Raw genomic sequence first — 19,753 nt, forward strand, 5'->3', positions numbered from 1 at the left:
AAGATTTTTCTACAGACTCTCCTCTCTGGTCAACAAAAGCACCATAAAGCGGGAACTCTCATTCAATCCTTTTTCGATTACGCATGCACCTCCTGGTACTCTAGCACCTCCAAAACCCTCAAATCAAGACTCCAAACATCCCAGAACAAGCTAGTCAGGTTACTTCTAGACCTCCACCCCAGATCCCACCTCACTCCTACCCACTTCTCCAAAGTGGGCTGGCTCAGGGTGGAGGACAGAGTAAAACAACTTGCACTGAGCCTAGTCTATAAAATCCGCTACACCTCCCTGATACCGAAGTTCATGTCAAACTACTTCCTTAACGTAAATGACCGTCATAACCACAACACCAGGGGGAGCTCCACAAACCACGTCAAACCCAGATTCCGATCTAACAAAGGTCTTAACTCATACTCCTTCTATGTCACATCAATATGGAATGCACTCCCAACAGGTGTAAAAGAAAGTGCATCTCTATCCTCCTTCAAAACCGCACTAAAAGAACACCTCCAGGCAGCTACAACCCTAGCCTAACCCCCTCCCCCCACCACATCCCACCTCCCCGGATTGTAAATAATCAAATGTATATACTCGTATAACTTGTATGATGACTGTATTATGCTGATAGTATATATTTGTACCATGAATTGATTAACAAGTTGAAAAACGTATTCGGGTGTTACCATTTAGTGGTCAATTGTACGGAATATGTACTGTACTGTTTCATATAATGCATTCTCTTCCTTTGCAGTCTACTAATAAAAGTTTCAATCAATCAATCAAATTAGTTGATCATGAACAAAGTTTTGGACAATTCAACAATTCAGAAATATAGCGTGATAAGACAATGTAACATTACCAACAAAATAATACAATTATTTCTATTACATAGTTCGGGTTGGACTATGGCCTATTCTTAGTCTAAACTATGCATATTAGAGCAAATTTGGTTATTAGCCTAAATTAAGCATTTTCAAGCATAAAGATGACATTTTAATTACAGCAAGGTGGTCTTGCCGCTGGGCCTTAGGCCTGTCGCACCTCCACCGGTGCCTGTGGTGGACTGTGCATGGCAGGGACGTCCTCTTCCCTGAGGCAGGCCTAAACCTGACCGCATACCAAAAAAGGTTTTGCTGCAGGGTCTTCAGCTGGGGACCACCTCTCATTGATGTTTCGCCCCTTAGCCCAGAACATCTCCTGGTGGCGGGGCAGTGAACAGGGACGCCTCCCTGACACCCCCTGCAGTAAACCTACTCGGATTTTGCTCCCCAAGCCTTGTCCCGTTGTTTCAGCCAGAGCCAGTGGCTAGCTTTCTCTGCTACTTCTGAAAGCTCCTTGGTGGATCTGCTCAGGGTGGCTCCACGTACTCCCAGGTCCTTGAGCAGGCGTGGTGTTGCTCTGCCCACAAAGCCTCTGGCTCCCACCTCCACCGGGTACAGCCTCACACTCCATCCACTTTCTCTGCACTACGCGACCAGGTCTGCATACTTGGCCTTCTTTCTCTCGTAGGCAGCTTCCAGTCCCTCCTCCCATGGCACTGTCAGCTCAATCAGTACTACTGACTTCACAGCTGCAGATCACAGCACCACATCTCCTGTGGGAACTGGAGCTGCCGACCCAGGTCCACTTCCATCTTCCACGCCGCCCCTGGTGTTAATAGCTTGGCGGGTGGTCTCTTGCTGGAATGTGTCGCAGGTTCCCCCTGCCTTAGGAAGTGGATCCTGCATTGGCTTTCTGCAGGACTCTGGTTGTTTGCCTCCTGACGACTTTTGTCCAGCAAGATTAACTTCCATCCATCCATCCATCCATCTTCTTCCGCTTATCCGAGGTCGGGTCGCGGGGGCAGCCCAGACTTCCCTCTCCCCAGCCACTTCGTCCAGCTCCTCCCGGGGGATCCCGAGGCGTTCCCAGGCCAGCCGGGAGAGATAGTCTTCCCAGCGTGTCCTGGGTCTTCCCCGTGGCCTCCTACCGGTCGGACGTGCCCGAAACACCTTCCTAAGGAGGCGTTCGGGTGGCATCCTGACCAGATGCCCGGACCACCTCATCTGGCTCCTCTCGATGTGGAGGAGCAGCAGCTTTACTTTGAGCTCCCCCCGGATGACAGAGCTTCTCACCCTATCTCTAAGGGAGAGCCCTGCCACCCGGCGGAGGAAACTCATTTCGGCCGCTTGTACCCGTGTTCTTGTCCTTTCGGTCATGAGCTTTGGGTTAGGTGAGGATAGGAACGTAGATCGACCGGTAAATCGAGAGCTTTGCCTTCCGGCTCAGCTCCTTCTTCATCACAACGGATCGATACAGCGTCCGCATTACTGAAGACGCCGCACCGATCCGCCTGTCGATCTCACGATCCACTCTTCCCCCACTCGTGAACAAGACTCCGAGGTACTTGAACTCCTCCACTTGGGGAAAGATCTCCTCCCCAACCCGGAGATGGCACTCCACCCTTTTCCGGAAGAGAACCATGGACTCGGACTTGGAGGTGCTGATTCCCATCCCAGTCGCTTCACACTCGGCTGCGAACCGATCCAGTGAGAGCTGAAGATCTTGGCCAGAGGAAGCCATCAGGACCACATCATCTGCAAAAAGCAGAGACCTAATCCTGCAGCCACCAAACCAGATACCCTCAACGCCCTGACTGCGCCGAGAAGTTCTGTCCATAAAGGTTATGAACAGAATCGGTGACAAAGGGCAGCCTTGGCGGAGTCCAACCCTCACTGGAAATAGGTCCGACTTACTGCCGGCAATGCGGACCAAGCTCTGACACTGATCATACAGGGAGCGAACTGCCACAATAAGACAGTCCGTTACCCCATACTCTCTGAGCACTCCCCACAGGACTTCCCGGGATTAACTTAAGATAAAAAATTGAAGGTACTGTACAGAATCAGCATCAAACAAGTTACTGTAGTAACTTATCAAGTCCTGTCTTATTACGAACAAGTGCCCGCTTAAGCCGACGTCGACAGACAGTTGACTGCTGACGTTGACATAAAATCTGGGATCTAAAGGGGTCATTAAAGAAAAAACAGTGTTGTAAAACTGTCATCTTAAACATTGACGTTTGCGTGCATTTGCAAGAATTCTATACTATTTTATTTGCAATAGCGCCAATTCAAAACAGAAGTTAACGAATGTTACTGCTGTGTACATACCACCTGACGCAAATGCTAGATCCATACATGCTGCTGCTGCTGCACATTATTTACCATTTATTGCATTGACATTAGCATTTTGTTTTCCAGAATGTTCCCGCAGTCGTTCAAGTTCGGCCGAGCGTTGATGGCAATCGATTTCATGGTCTTCACGCTGCGTCTGATCCACATCTTTGCCGCCCACAAGCAACTCGGGCCCAAGATTATCATCGTTGGCAAAATGGTGACTAACACAATCACACGATGAACTAATGATGATAGTAGGCTAATAGAGCTAATATAGACACTTACATCATGTGTTGTCTTCATTACAACACCTATATAAGATTTTTAAAGTCATTTTGATAGTAGGCTAATATAACATAGACACTTACATCATGTGTTGCCTTCATTATAACACTTATATAGAATTTTAAAGTAATTTTGATAGTAGGCTAATATAACTAATATAGACACTTACATCATGTGTTGTTTTCATTATAACACCTATATAAGACTTTTAAAGTCATTTTGATAGTAGGCTAATATAGACACTTACATCATGTGTTGTCTTCATTATAACACTTATATTAGACTTTCAAAGTCATTTTGATAATAAGCTAATATAACTAATATAGACACTTACATCATGTGTTGTCTTCATTATAACACCTATATAAGACTTTTAAAGTCATTTTGATAGTAGGCTAATATAGACACTTACATAATGTGTTGTCTTCATTATAACATTTATATAAGAGTAATAAGACTTTTAAAGTCATTTTGATAGTAGGCTACTATGACTAATATAGACACTTACATCATGTGTTGTCTTCATTATAACACTTATATAAGACTTTTAAAGTCATTTTGATAGTAGGCGAATATAGCTAATATAGACACTTACATCATGTGTTGTCTTCATTATAACACATATTTAAGACTTTTAAAGTCATTTTGATAGTAGGCTAATATAGACACTTACATCATGTGTTGTCTTCATTATAACACCTATATAAGACTTTTAAAGTCATTTTGATAGTAGGCTACTATAACTAATATAGACACTTACATCATGTGTTGTCTTCATTATAACACCTATATAAGACTTTTAAAGTCATTTTGATAGTAGGCTAATATAACAGACACTTACATCATGTGTTGTTTTCATTATAACACCTATATAAGACTTTTAAAGTAATTTTGATAGTAGGTTTATATAGACACTTACATCATGTGTTGTCTTCATTATAACACTTATATTAGACTTTCAAAGTCATTTTAATAATAAGCTAATATAACTAATATAGACACTTACATCATGTGTTGTCTTCATTATAACACTTATATAAGAGTAATAAGACTTTTAACATCATTTTGATAGTAGGCTAATATAACTAATATAGACACTTATATCATGTGTTGTCTTCATTATAACACTTATATAAGACTTTTAAAGTAATTGTGATAGTAGGCTAATATAGACACTTACATAATGTGTTGTCTTCATTATAACACCTATATTAGACTTTTAAAGTCATTTTGATAGTAGGCTAATACAACTAATAGAGACACTAACATCATGTGTTGTCTTCATTACAACACTTATATAATACTTTTAAAGTCATTTTGATAGTAGGCTAATATAACATAGACACTTACATCATGTGTTGCCTTCATTATAACACTTATATAAGACTTTTAAAGTCCTTTTGATAGTAGGCTAATATAATTAATATAGAGACTTACATCATGTGTTGTCTTCATTATAACACCTATATAAGACTTTTAGAGTAATTGTGATAGTAGGCTAATATAGACACTTACATAATGTGTTGTCTTCATTATAACACCTATATTAGACTTTTAAAGTCATTTTGATAGTAGGCTAATATAACTAATATAGACACTTACATCATGTGTTGCCTTCATTATTACACTTATATAAGACTTTTAAAGTAATTTTGATAGTAGGCTAATATAGACACTTACATAATGTGTTGTCTTCATTATAACACTTATATAAGACTTTTAAAGTCATTTTGATAGTAGGCTAATATAATTAATATAGACACTTACATCATGTGTTGTCTTCATTATAACACCTATATAAGAGTAATAAGACTTTTAAAGTCATTTTGATAGTAGGCTAATATAACTAATATAGACACTTATATCATGTGTTGTCTTCATTATAACACTTATATAAGACTTTTAAAGTAATTTTGATAGTAGGCTAATATAGACACTTACATAATGTGTTGTCTTCATTATAACACTTATATAAGACTTTTAAAGTCCTTTTGATAGTAGGCTAATATAATTAATATAGAGACTTACATCATGTGTTGTCTTCATTATAACACCTATATAAGACTTTTAGAGTAATTGTGATAGTAGGCTAATATAGACACTTACATAATGTGTTGTCTTCATTATAACACTTATATTAGACTTTCAAAGTCATTTTGATAATAAGCTAATATAACTAATATAGACACTTACATCATGTGTTGTCTTCATTATAACACCTATATAAGACTTTTAAAGTCATTTTGATAGTAGGCTGATATAGACACTAACATCATGTGTTGTCTTCATTACTACACCTATATAAGACTTTTAAAGTCATTTTGATAGTAGGCTACTATAACTAATATAGACACTTACATCATGTGTTGTCTTCATTATAACACTTATATAAGACTTTTAAAGTCATTTTGATAGTAGGCGAATATAGCTAATATAGACACTTACATCATATGTTGTCTTCATTATAACACATATTTAAGACTTTTAAAGTCATTTTGATAGTAGGCTAATATAGACACTTACATCATGTGTTGTCTTCATTATAACACCTATATAAGACTTTTAAAGTCATTTTGATAGTAGGCTACTATAACTAATATAGACACTTACATCATGTGTTGTCTTCATTATAACACCTATATAAGACTTTTAAAGTCATTTTGATAGTAGGCTAATATAACAGACACTTACATCATGTGTTGTCTTCATTATAACACATATTTAAGACTTTTAAAGTCATTTTGATAGTAGGCTAATATAGACACTTACATAATGTGTTGTCTTCATTATAACACTTATATTAGACTTTTAAAGTAATTTTGATAGTAGGCTAATATAGCTAATATAGACACTTACATCATGTGTTGTCTTCATTATAACACATATTTAAGACTTTTAAAGTCATTTTGATAGTAGGCTAATATAGACACTTACATCATGTGTTGTCTTCATTATAAGACCTATATAAGACTTTTAAAGTCATTTTGATAGTAGGCTACTATAACTAATATAGACACTTACATCATGTGTTGTCTTCATTATAACACCTATATAAGACTTTTAAAGTCATTTTGATAGTAGGCTAATATAACAGACACTTACATCATGTGTTGTCTTCATTATAACACATATTTAAGACTTTTAAAGTCATTTTGATAGTAGGCTAATATAGACACTTACATAATGTGTTGTCTTCATTATAACACTTATATTAGACTTTTAAAGTCATTTTGTTAGTAGGCTAATATAGCTAATATAGACACTTACATCATGTGTTGTCTTCATTATAACACTTATATAAGAGTAATAAGACTTTTAAAGTCATTTTGATATTAGACTAATATAACTAATATAGACACTTATATCATGTGTTGTCTTCATTATAACACCTATATAAGACTTTTAAAGTCATTTTGATAGTAGGCTAATATAGACACTTACATCATGTGTTGTCTTCATTATAACACTTATATTAGACTTTCAAAGTCATTTTGATAATAAGCTAATATAACTAATATAGACACTTACATCATGTGTTGTCTTCATTATAACACCTATATAAGACTTTTAAAGTCATTTTGATAGTAGGGTAATATAGACACTTACATAATGTGTTGTCTTCATTATAACACTTATATAAGACTTAAAGTAATTTTGATAGTAGGCTAATATAGCTGATATAGACACTAACATCATGTGTTGTCTTCATTACAACACCTATATAAGACTATTAAAGTCATTTTGATAGTAGGCTAATACAACATAGACACTTACATCATGTGTTGCCTTCATTATAACACGTATATAGAATTTTAAAGTAATTTTGATAGTAGGCTAATATAACTAATATAGACACTTACATCATGTGTTGTTTTCATTATAACACCTATATAAGACTTTTAAAGTCATTTTGATAGTAGGCTAATATAGACACTTACATCATGTGTTGTCTTCATTATAACACTTATATTAGACTTTCAAAGTCATTTTGATAATAAGCTAATATAACTAACATAGACACTTACATCATGTGTTGTCTTCATTATAACACCTATATAAGACTTTTAAAGTAATTGTGTTAGTAGGCTAATATAGACATTTACATCATGTGTTGCCTTCATTATAACACTTATATAAGACTTTTAAAGTCATTTTGATAGTAGGCTAATATAAGTAATATAGACACTTACATCATGTGTTGTCTTCATTATAACACCTATATAAGACTTTTAAAGTCATTTTGATAGTAGGCTAATAGAAGTAATATAGACACTTACATCATGTGTTGTCTTCATTATAACACCTATATAAGACTTTTAAAGTCATTTTGATAGTAGGCTAATTTAACTAAGACAGACACTTACAAAATGAGTTTAAATTTGACACCAGAGCAAATCCAAACAATAATTTGTTTGCTTCCTTCAGATGAAAGACATTTTCTTCTTCCTCTTTTTCCTGACTGTGTGGGTCATCGCCTACGGAGTGGCCAACCAGGCGCTCCTCTACTCATACGATCCACGTCCCAACTGGATATTTCGTCGGGTCTTCTACAGACCCTACCTATATATATTCGGACTCATTGACGTACAAGAAGTGGATGGTGAGTGACTCACGATTCGATCGCAATTACGATTAAGGAGCTACGATTTGATTAAAAATAAATTATTAATGCATCTTTAATTTATGTATGTTGATGCAGTTTTACATTTCTTTTCGTTTCACTAAGTAATCGTCTATCACTTGCATACTTTTAAAAATGGGGCATTTGTAAAAAGATACAATTAACTTGATTCCAATCACATTTATTACATTAATGGAAATGTGTGCATGTCAGGTTCAAACACTGATGACATCTATTAAACAAGACAAGAGGCAAAGAATTAAACAAAGACAGAATTCAGTTAGGACTCAATATTGAGGAGAGTTGTCTGTACACTGTACCCTTGTACAGTATCTCAGCACGCTCTGCCAAAAGATTGCACGCCTCCATATTTTATTTTGGACCCTGTTTCTAAAGGACAAAGGTCGCAAAAAGTTCACAGAAAAGGTCGTAAACAATTCACAATTCAAAAAGAGGTTGTAAAATAGTTCCAAAAGAGGTTGTAAAATAGTTCCAAAAGAGGTCCATAAAATAGTTCAAAAAGACGTTCGTAAAACAGTTCAAAAAGGAGGTTCAAAAAGAGGTCGTCTGGAAATTGGGCAGATCCTGTCTTCTCTCCGCTTTGAAGTCCTTGGGTTAGAACAATATCTTTCTGTTGATTACCATACAAGAAAGAAAACAGGAACACCTTCATCTTGTTTTTCCCCTTACACAGTGGAGTTTTACGAGCCTTACTCTTGGTAGGTTTCAAAGACAGCTTTTGTCTTCTCACCAGACCCTCAATGTAACACAAAGTTTTTGTGATAATTTAGAAACAATTATTCTAACAGTGCAAAACTGGAACATAAGTAATACATTACACTGCCCTGCATTACTTTATTTACAATAAATAAATCCTTTATCGATTATTGACGTTGCGAAGCATCTAAAAATCGTATATTTACCCAAATTGTAGTAGCGACACACTGTGGTTAAATCATTTCTTTTTCCTATGGCACAATAATCTGAGAGGTAGGGAATCACATTCAGTTCATTTTATTGAGTGTTTTAAAGTTAAAAAGTTAAAGTACCAATGATTGTCACACACACACTAGGTGTGGCAAAATTATTCTCTGCATTTGACCCATCACCCTTGATCACCCCCTGGGAGGTGAGGGGGAGCACTGAGCAGTAGCGGTGGCTGCGCCCGGGAATCATTTTTGGTGATTTAACCCCCAATTCCAACCCTTGATGCAATTTTATAGTCAGTTCCATATTATACATGTAGTAGATAATATACTGTACATACTAGAGATGTCCGATAATATCGGCCTGCCGATATTACCGGCCGATAAATGCGTTAAAATGTAATATCGGAAATTATCAGTATCGTTTTTTTTATTATCGGTATGGTTTTTTTATTTTTATTTTTTATGTTTTTTTAATTTTTTTAATTAAATCAACATAAAAAACACAAGATACACTTACAATTAGTGCACCAACCCAAAAAACCTCCCTCCCCCATTTACACTCATTCACACAAAAGGGTTGTTTCTTTCTGTTATTAATATTCTGGTTCCTACATTATATATCAATATATATCAATACAGTCTGCAAGGGATACAGTCCTTAAGCACACATGATTGTGCGTGCTGCTGGTCCACTAATAGTACTAACCTTTAACACTTAATTTGACTCATTTTCATTCATTACTAGTTTCTATGGAACTGTTTTTATATTGTTTTACTTTCTTTTTTTATTCAATAATTTTTTTTTAATTTATTTATCTTATTTTATTTTATAATTTTTTTTTAAAAGTACCTTATCTTCACCATACCTGGTTGTCCAAATTAGGCATAATAATGTGTTAATTCCACAACTGCATATATCGGTTGATATCGGTATCGGTTGATATAGGTATCGGTAATTAAAGAGTTGGACAATATCGGAATATCGGATATCGGCAAAAAGCCATTATCGGACATCCCTAGTACATACATAGCTCCAGGAAACAATATTGTGCTTAATGGCAATATTATTGTTATTTCACGAAATAAAGGCAATAACATTAAATTAAGAAAATACAATTTAGTAAACATATCTCAAAAAGGTAATGGAAAGAAGTAAACACTTTTTGAATTCCACTACTTTTCCATAGTTAAACTTTAACTAATAACATCCAGTTTCCTCTGAACTACATTTTATCACATTTATCTGGGTTCAATTTGCTCAGATTATAACTTACAATAACTCAATATTGCTATGGAATTCTATAAACAGTGTTGACATGGTCCAGCTGTGACCTTTTGACTATTGGCATTGCATAAAATGTGCAAAAAGGCCTAAAATGAATACTAATATGATATAATAATTAGGGCTGCAACTAACAAGTCATTTGATAATCGATTAATCTGTCGATTATTACTTCGATTAATCGATTAATAATCGGATAAAAGAGACAAACTACATTTCTATCCTTTCCAGTATTTTATTGGGAAAAAACCCAGCATACTGGCACCGTACTTATTTTGATTATTGTTTCTCAGCTGTTTGTAAATGTTGCAGTTTATAAATAAAGGTTTATAAAAAAAATAATTTTTAAATAAAGAAATTTAAAAAAAATAAAAGTAGCCTCTGCGCATGCGCATAGCATAGATCCAACGAATCGATGCCTAAATTAATCGCCAACTATTTTTATAATCGATTTTAATCGATTTAATCGATTAGTTGTTGCAGCCCTAATAATTAGGGATGTCTGATAATGGCTTTTTGCAGATATTCCGATATTGTCCAACTCTTTAATTACCGATACCGATATCAACCGATACCCATATCAACTGATATATACAGTCGTGGAATTAACACATTATTATGCCTAATTTGGACAACCAGGTATGGTGAAGATAAGGTACTTTTAAAAAAATGTTATAAAATAAAATAAGATAAATAAATTAAAAACATTTTCTTGAATAAAAAAGAAAGTAAAACAATATAAAAACAGTTACATAGAAACTAGTAATGAATGAAAATGAGTAAAATTAACTGTTAAAGGTTAGTACTATTAGTGAACCAGCTTATGTGTGCTTACGGACTGTATCCCTTGCAGACTGTATTGATATATATTGATATATAATGTAGGAAGCAGAATATTAATAACAGAAAGAAACAACCCTTTTGTGTGAATGAGTGTAAATGGGGGAGGGAGGTTTTTTTGGGTTGGTGCACTAATTGTAAGTGTATATTGTGTTTTTTATGTTGATTTAATTAAAAAACTAAAAAATTAAATAAATAAATAAAAAAACCTAAAAAAAACCTGATACCGATAATAAAAAAAACGATACCGATCATTTCTGATATTACATTTTAACGCATTTATCGGCCGATATTATCGGACATCTCTACTAATAATAATACGCATTTGTGGAGAGAGAGTGTGATCAGCGCGCCTGCAGGAGCAAAGGTCACCGCCTCTGTCCATGGTGCTGAAATCTGCGTAGTGAGAAGGATGATCTTATCAGACAGAAAATAAGCAAATATCACCCTTATTTGAGATATTTAAAGGCCTACTGAAATGCGATTTTCTTATTTAAACGGGGATAGCAGGTCCATTCCATGTGTCATACTTGATCATTTCGTGATATTGCCATATTTTTGCTGAAAGGATTTAGTAGAGAACATCGACGATAAAGTTCGCAACTTTTGGTCGCTGATAAAAAAGCCTTGCCTGTACCGGAAGTAGCAGACGAGTAGCGTGACGTCACAGGTTGTGGAGCTCCTCACATCTGCACATTGTTTACAATCATGGCCACCAGCAGCGAGAGCGATTCGGACCGAGAAAGCGACGATTTCCCCATTAATTTGAGCGAGGATGAAAGATTTGTGGATGAGGAAAGTGAGAGTGAAGGACTAGAGGGCAGTGGGAGCGATTCGGATAGGGAAGATGCTGTGAGAGGCGGGTGGGACCTGATATTCAGCTGGGAATGACTAAAACAGGAAATAAACACAAGACATATATATACTCTATTAGCCACAACACAACCAGGCTTATATTTAATATGCCACAAATTAATCCCGCATAACAAACACCTCCCCCCTCCCGTCCATATAACCCGCCAATACAACTCAAACACCTGCACAACACACTCAATCCCACAGCCCAAAGTACCGTTCACCTCCCCAAAGTTCATACAGCACATATATTTCCCCAAAGTCCCCAAAGTTACGTACGTGACATGCACATAGCGGCACGCACGTACGGGCAAGCGATCAAATGTTTTGAAGCCGCAGCTGCATGCGTACTCACGGTACCGCGTCTGCGTATCCAACTCAAAGTCCTCCTGGTAAGAGTCTCTGTGGTCCCAGTTCTCCACAGGCCAATGGTAAAGCTTGACTGTCATCTTGCCGGGAATGTAAACAATGAAACACCGGCTGTGTTTGTGTGGCTGCAGTCGGCCGCAATACACCGCTTCCCACCTACAGCTTTCTTCTTTGCTGTCTCCATTGTTCATTGAACAAATTGCAAAAGATTCACCAACACAGATGTCCAGAATACTGTGGAATTTTGCGATGAAAACAGACAACTTAATAGCTGGCCACTAGAGATGCGCGGTTTGCGGGCACAACCGCGGAGTCCGCGGATTATCCGCGGATCGGGCGGATGAAATTTAAAAAAATTAGATTTTATCCGCGGGTCGGGTCGGGTCGGGCGGTTGAAATAAAAAAAAATTAGATTTTAAATAGATTCAGGCGGGTGGCAGTTAAACCAATTCGGAAATATATATACATAGTTAAATGTTGTTACCCACATACGAAAAACGAGCAGGCACCTGCAGCATATGCCACAACAGAAGAAAAAAAAAAAAAGAGATGGACACTTTTACGGAGCGGAGAAGGCCCCCGACGCCTCGCCGGGGTCCGGGACCGAGGCCCCTTCCCCCGAGAGGGCCCCACCGGGAGCCGTAGCTGAGGCGATCCGCGAGAAGGGCCCGACGCACGTCCAGGGTCACCACCGCGCCCACCGCACCGACACCCCGCCTCGTCCGCCTTCGCCGCGGCCGGCGTCACGCGCAGCAGGTAAGCAGCTTACCTGCCCGCCAACCCCGTGGCCGGGGGCTCGTAACAGGGGTCACTCCGCGCGCTCCGCCCGCGCAGCTTACCTGCCCGCCACCCCTGTTGCCGGGGGCGCGTAACAGGGGTCACTCCGCGCGCAGTGCGCTCACGAAAGGGGTGGGGCTCACCCTGGTTGATATAGACAGCAGGACGGTGGCCATGGACGTCGGAACCCGCTAAGGAGTGTGTAACAACCCACCTGCCGAATCAACTAGCCCTGAAAATGGATGGCGCTGGAGCGTTGGGCCCATACCCGGCCGTCGCCGGCAGCGAGACGCGCTTGGAGGTGCGCTCAGCGCGGCTCCCATATGATTGCGCACTGGTGTGCGTCTGGGTCGTGACAGCGTGGCACGCGAATGTCTGCACTGCATTGGATCAATCTCCTTTCTTTAACAGGCAAAAGCTTTATAACCTCACTAATGCCTTGCATCGTCTATATTAGATATAAAACAACGGGCGGGTGCGGGCGGATGGCGGGCGGGTGCGGTTCTGATCAAATGTTAGATCGGGTGGATGGCGGATGGTTGACGACTTTCTGATGCGGTTGCGGATGAAATAATTGCCTATCCGCGCATCTCTACTGGCCACCATGCTGTCCCAAAATGTCCTCTACAATCCGTGACGTCACGGGCTGACGTCATCATACCGAGACGTTTTCAGCAGGATATTCCGCGCAAAATTTAAAATTGCACTTTAGTAAGCTAACCCGGCCGTATTGGCATGTGTTGCAATGTTAAGATTTCATCATTGATATATAAACTATCAGACTGCGTGGTCGGTAGTAGTGGGTTTCAGTAGGCCTTTAATCTTACTTAGATTTCAGTTTTTGCAGCGTGGTTTAATCATAACTTAGATATTGGGTTTCACGATGTAAAAGCGCTTTGAGTCACAAGAGAAAAGCGCTATATAAATATAATTCGCTTCACTTCACTTTTCCATGCAGCTGATTTGATTGGGGACAAGAGCTGTACCAACAATGTGACGCTAATCGAAGCGGGACAGGAGCCTTGCACAAACGCCGATGTCAACTGGCTGGTTATCGTCCTTCTGGTCATCTACCTGCTGGTTACCAACATACTGCTAATCAATCTCCTCATCGCCATGTTCAGGTGTGCTCAAAATCATTCCTTTCAGCTGCCTTTGTGAGTGAATCCCGCTGACACGAGAAACCAAAAAAAATTAGGATTTTGTGCTTCCCGCCCGCAGTTTCACCTTCAACGAAGTTCAGGAGCGCAGTGACATCTACTGGAAATTCCAACGCTACAACCTGATCGTGGAATACCACTCCAGGCCTTCCATGGCGCCGCCATTCATCATCATTTCACATATTATTCTTTTTATCAAGAGATGCGTCCGCCATATACCCTCGGAAAAGACAAAACACTTTGGTGAGAGCAGCACTACTCACCAAAACAAAAATGAGTAGTTAATACAACGGAACCTGACAACCAGTCGTAGTCGTTGTTTTACTTGTTTTAAGTGTTTTGGTCCTAAATGATCTCAGTAAGATATTACAGCTTGTTGCTGAGAATTGATGACCTATTTTGAGTAAAACATGCTTAAAACTAGAATATCAACTGTTGCAAAGCTGTGTCATCAACACTCACAAGTATAAAACTACTTTTTTAAAGTAATCATTTCTTACTTCAAGCTTGAAATAAAAAATCCTGACTTTGACACAATTGTGTCTCATAGTTAAAACAGATGACAGCCGAATGGACTTTGCTGTTTTATTTTCAATGAAACAATAGAACATAAATACTCATATAGTAGTACAGTTGGCACAGTACAGTAAACTGACAGTTAATATTTAAACATTTAACATTTCTAACAATTTTGAACAGAAATAGTTCATGCACATTCAGATAAATTCTTCAAAATTACAATCAAACAAATTTGGTCGGGGCCCAGGCTGTAAATATATATATATATATATATATATATATATATATATATATATAAAAACCCCGTTTCCATATGAGTTGGGAAATTGTGTTAGATGTAAATATAAACGGAATACAATGATTTGCAAATCCTTTTCAACCCATATTCAGTTGAATGCACTACAAAGACAAGATATTTGATGTTCAAACTCATAAACTTAATTATTTTTTTGCAAATAATAATTAACTTAGAATTTCATGGCTGCAACACGTGACAAAGTAGTTGGGAAAGGGCATGTTCACCACTGTGTTACATGGCCTTTCCTTTTAACAACACTCAGTAAACGTTTGGGAACTGAGGAGACACATTTTTTAAGCTTCTCAGGTGGAATTCTTTCCCATTCTTGCTTGATGTACAGCTTAAGTTGTTCAACAGTCCGGGGGTCTCTGTTGTGCTATTTTAGGCTTCATAATGGGCCACACATTTTCAATGGGAGACAGGTCTGGACTACAGGCAGGCCAGTCTAGTACCCGCACTCTTTTACTATAAAGCCACGTTGATGTAACACGTGGCTTGGCATTGTCTTGCTGAAATAAGCAGGGGCGTCCATGGTAACGTTGCTTGGATGGCAACATATGTTGCTCCAAAACCTGTATGTACCTTTCAGCATTAATGGTGCCTTCACAGATGTGTAAGTTACCCATGTCTTGGGCACTAATACACCCCCATACCATCACAGATGCTGGCTTTTCAGCTTTGCGCCTATAACAATCCGGATGGTTCTTTTCCTCTTTGGTCCGGAGGACACGACGTCCACAGTTTCCAAAAACAATTTGAAATGTGGACTCGTCAGACCACAGAACACTTTTCCACTTTGTATCAGTCCATCTTAGATGTGCTCAGGCCCAGCGAAGCCGACGGCGTTTCTGGGTGTTGTTGATAAACGGTTTTCACCTTGCATAGGAGAGTTTTAACTTGCACTTACAGATGTAGCGACCAACTGTAGTTACTGACAGTGGGTTTCTGAAGTGTTCCTGAGCCCATGTGGTGATATCTTTTACACACTGATGTCGCTTGTTGATGCAGTACAGCCTGAGGAATCGAAGGTCATGAGCTTAGCTGCTTACATGCAGTGATTTATCCAGATTCTCTGAGCCCTTTGATGATATTACGGACCGTAGATGGTGAAATCCCTGAATTCCTTGCAATAGCTGGTTGAGAAAGGTTTTTCTTAAACTGTTCAACAATTTGCTCACGCATTTGTTGACAAAGTGGTGACCCTCGCCCCATCCTTGTTTGTGAATGACTGAGCATTTCATGGAATCTACTTTTATACCCAATCATGGCACCCACCTGTTCCCAATTTGCCTGTTCACCTGTGGGATGTTCCAAATAAGTGTTTGATGAGCATTCCTCAACTTTATCAGTATTTATTGCCACCTTTCCCAACTTCTTTGTCACGTGTTGCTGGCATCAAATTCTAAAGTTAATGATTATTTGCAGAAAAAAAAAAATGTTTATGAGTTTGAACATCAAATATGTTGTCTTTGTAGCATATTCAACTGAATATGGGTTGAAAATGATTTGCAAATCATTGTATTCCGTTTATATTTACATCTATATGGAAACGGGGTTTGTATATATATATATATATATATATATATATATATATATTTGTGGAATACATGACAGCTTCATTCATAGTTCTGAACAATAATTTATTTTTCAATTAATGTTCCTTTTCAGTCATTGTGTTACGTGTCAGTCCTTGCTCTCTCTCATGCTCGTGCTCGTACTCGTTCTCCATCATCGACAACGCCTCTCCTTCCCGGCTGCTGCTCTTTAACAGAGCGACCGGTGATTAGATAAACCGGCCCAGGTGTGCCATCTACGCATCTGTTGCTAATCTCGAAGCCGGCCCTGGCACACCCCGCTCCGCTGCAGGTCTGCAGGCCACGCCCCCCCACAATATATATATATATATATATATATATATATATATATATGTATATATATATATATATATATATATATATATATATATATATTTTATTCCTTGCGCACTAATTGACTGAAAGAGCACGCACTTGGCGCGATGATGTCATGTTTTCGATGGGAAAATGCAAGAAATTTAATGCCGAGCGCTACTTAATTTAAGAATATTTTTTAAGAATATTTTTCAACATATTGAGAAAAAAGATGTTTTTTCTACCACGAAAAGTGCACTTGTTATTAGTGAGAAAATACTTATTTTAAGGTATTTTGGGGTTCATTGAGGTTAGCTAATTTGACTTGTTTTGGAAAGTCTTGACAAGCCAAATTTTCTTGTTCTATTGGCAGATAATTTTGCTTAGTTCAAATAAAATACCCCTCATTTTTTGTAATTTTTTTTTTCTTTTTTTTGAACACTGACTTTTTGCAGTGTAAGACATGGCACCTCAAAAAGAACAATGTTAGATGCTTCAATGACTGTTGTCTCTGTTGTCAGTTTTGGAGCTGCCGGACATCAAAGCCAGCCAGATCAACATGTGGGAGGCCATCCAGAAAGAAAACCTCCTCTCGGCTGAGAACAAGCGGCATAGGGATAGTGACACGGAACGCCTCAAGCGTACATCTTTCAAGTGAGTACTCTTGTTTTTGATTTATTGATATCATCCAATATCCTATTCAATAAACATAGATGTCATTATTTGTGGCAACCTCGTGGATAGGGGTCAAGACGTGTGTGTGGCAACCTTTCAACATGGAAAGCGACAAAAGACAGGAAAAAAGTCTGAGATATTTCCGATTTGATGAAGATATGTTTTTAGATAAATCAGTCTGTAATTGACCAGCTCGTTATCTAATAGGCCTGGAGGCACATAGGGAGAGAGATAGCGTATTTTCTCCTGATATTTATTTAGTATAACTCGAGATGTCTGATAATGGCTTTTTTGCCGATATTGTCCAACTCTTAATTACCGATTCCGATACATACAGTCGTGGAATTAACACATTATTATGCCTAAATTAATTTAATTTAGGCATAATAAGGTTCTTACGGCATCCCGGAAGAGTTAGTGCTGCAAGGGCTTCTGGGTATTTGTTCTGTTGTGTTTATGTTGCGTTACGGTGCGGATGTTCTCCAGAAATGTGTTTGTCATTCTTCTTTGGTGTGGGTTCACAGTGTGGCGCGTATTTGTCCATCCATCCATCCATCCATCCATCTTCTTCCGCTTATCCGAGGTCGGGCCGCGGGGGCAGCAGCCTAAGCAGGGAAGCCCAGACTTCCCTCTCCCCAGCCACTTCTTCCAGCTCTTCCCGGGGGATCCCGAGGCGTTCCCAGGCTAGCCGGGATATATAGTCTTCCCAACGTGTCCTGGGTCTTCCCAGTGGCCTCCTACCGGTCGGACGTGCCCGAAACACCTTCCTGGGGAGGCGTTCGGGTGACATCCTGACCAGATGCCTGAACCACATCATCTGGCTCCTCTCGATGTGGAGGAGCAGGGCTTTACTTTGAGTTCCCCCCGGATGACAGAGCTTCTCACCCTATCTTTAAGGGAGAGCCCCGCCACCCGGCGGAAAAAACTCATTTCGGCCGCTTGTACCCGTGATCTTGTCCTTTCGGTCATAACCCAAAGCTCGTGACCATAGGTGAGGATGGGAATGTAGATCGACCGGTAAATTGAGAGCTTTGCCTTCCGGCTCAGCTCCTTCTTCACCACAACGGATCGATACAGCGTATTTGTAACAGTGTTAAAGTTGTTTATACGGCCACCCTCAGTGTGACCTGTATGGCTGTTGACCAAGTATGCTTGCATTTACTTGTGTGTGTGTGAAAAGCCGTAGATATTATGTGACTGGGCCGGCACGCAATTGCAGTGCCTTTAAGGTTTATTGGCGCTCTGTACTTCTCCCATTCATGGAAACCCATTCCATGAAGCTCTCTGCGTACTGTACGTGGGCTAATTGGAAGGTCACATGACGTTTGGAGCTCTGTAGCAACTGACTGTGCAGAAAGTCTTTGCACTAGCATGCGCTGACCCCTCTCTGTCAGTTTACGTGGCCTACCACTTGGTGGATGAGTTGCTGTTGTTCCCAAACTCGTCACTTTTCTTATTATAAAGTTGACTTTGGAATATTTAGGAGTGAGGAAATTTCACGACTGGATTTGTTGCACAGGGAGCATCCTATGACAGTTGCACGCTGGAAATCACTGAGAGCGGCCCATTCTTTCACAAATATTTGTCGAAACAGTCTCCATGCCTAAGTGCTTGATTTGATACACCGGGCCAAGTGATTAGAACACCTGATTCTCATCATTTGGATGGGTGGCCAAATACTTTTGGCAATATAGTGTAGCTTGGCAATCAGTGGGAAACGCTATGAGCTATGTAGAAAAGTGGAGGGTCGTACATTGCTGCGAGTTCTTTCTTGTATTAAACAGTGTTTGTCACTTTCTTTTTAAAAGTGCTGGCACTTTCAACTTTCTTTGGCCCCGTGGTGGCTTTTTTTTTTTTGCAGTCATGCTCAATTCAAACAAAGCGAAAGTTTTTGTCAGGCCAAATCATACAGAAAGCGGGGGGACCACTATAACTGTATTATTTTGTTGTTATCGTCACATTGTCTTATATCGCTGTATTTACAGCATACTTTGTTCGTTTGTTCACAAAAACATATTTAAAAAAATCTTCGTCATGTTTCATTATCTTGATTGCGATCACGATCAAAAAGTTAGAGGCAAAACCACAAAATCATT

The 19,753-nt window shown here is 39.0% G+C and overlaps 1 protein-coding gene across 1 annotated transcript in view; it reads left to right on the forward strand.

Moving 5' to 3' along the window:
• Positions 1 to 19,753, forward strand: part of trpm4a (transient receptor potential cation channel, subfamily M, member 4a) — a 119,309-nt gene that overhangs the window by 92,238 nt on the left and 7,318 nt on the right. Inside the window, exons 22-26 of the mRNA XM_061973798.2 lie at positions 3,243 to 3,375; positions 7,869 to 8,043; positions 14,075 to 14,240; positions 14,338 to 14,519; positions 17,504 to 17,636. Of these exons, the coding sequence (XP_061829782.1) occupies positions 3,243 to 3,375; positions 7,869 to 8,043; positions 14,075 to 14,240; positions 14,338 to 14,519; positions 17,504 to 17,636 (789 nt within the window). The remainder of the gene's footprint in view (positions 1 to 3,242; positions 3,376 to 7,868; positions 8,044 to 14,074; positions 14,241 to 14,337; positions 14,520 to 17,503; positions 17,637 to 19,753) is intronic.

The sequence above is a fragment of the Nerophis lumbriciformis genome, linkage group LG22 (assembly GCF_033978685.3).
Source record: "Nerophis lumbriciformis linkage group LG22, RoL_Nlum_v2.1, whole genome shotgun sequence".
Classification (NCBI taxonomy): Eukaryota; Metazoa; Chordata; class Actinopteri; order Syngnathiformes; family Syngnathidae; genus Nerophis; species Nerophis lumbriciformis.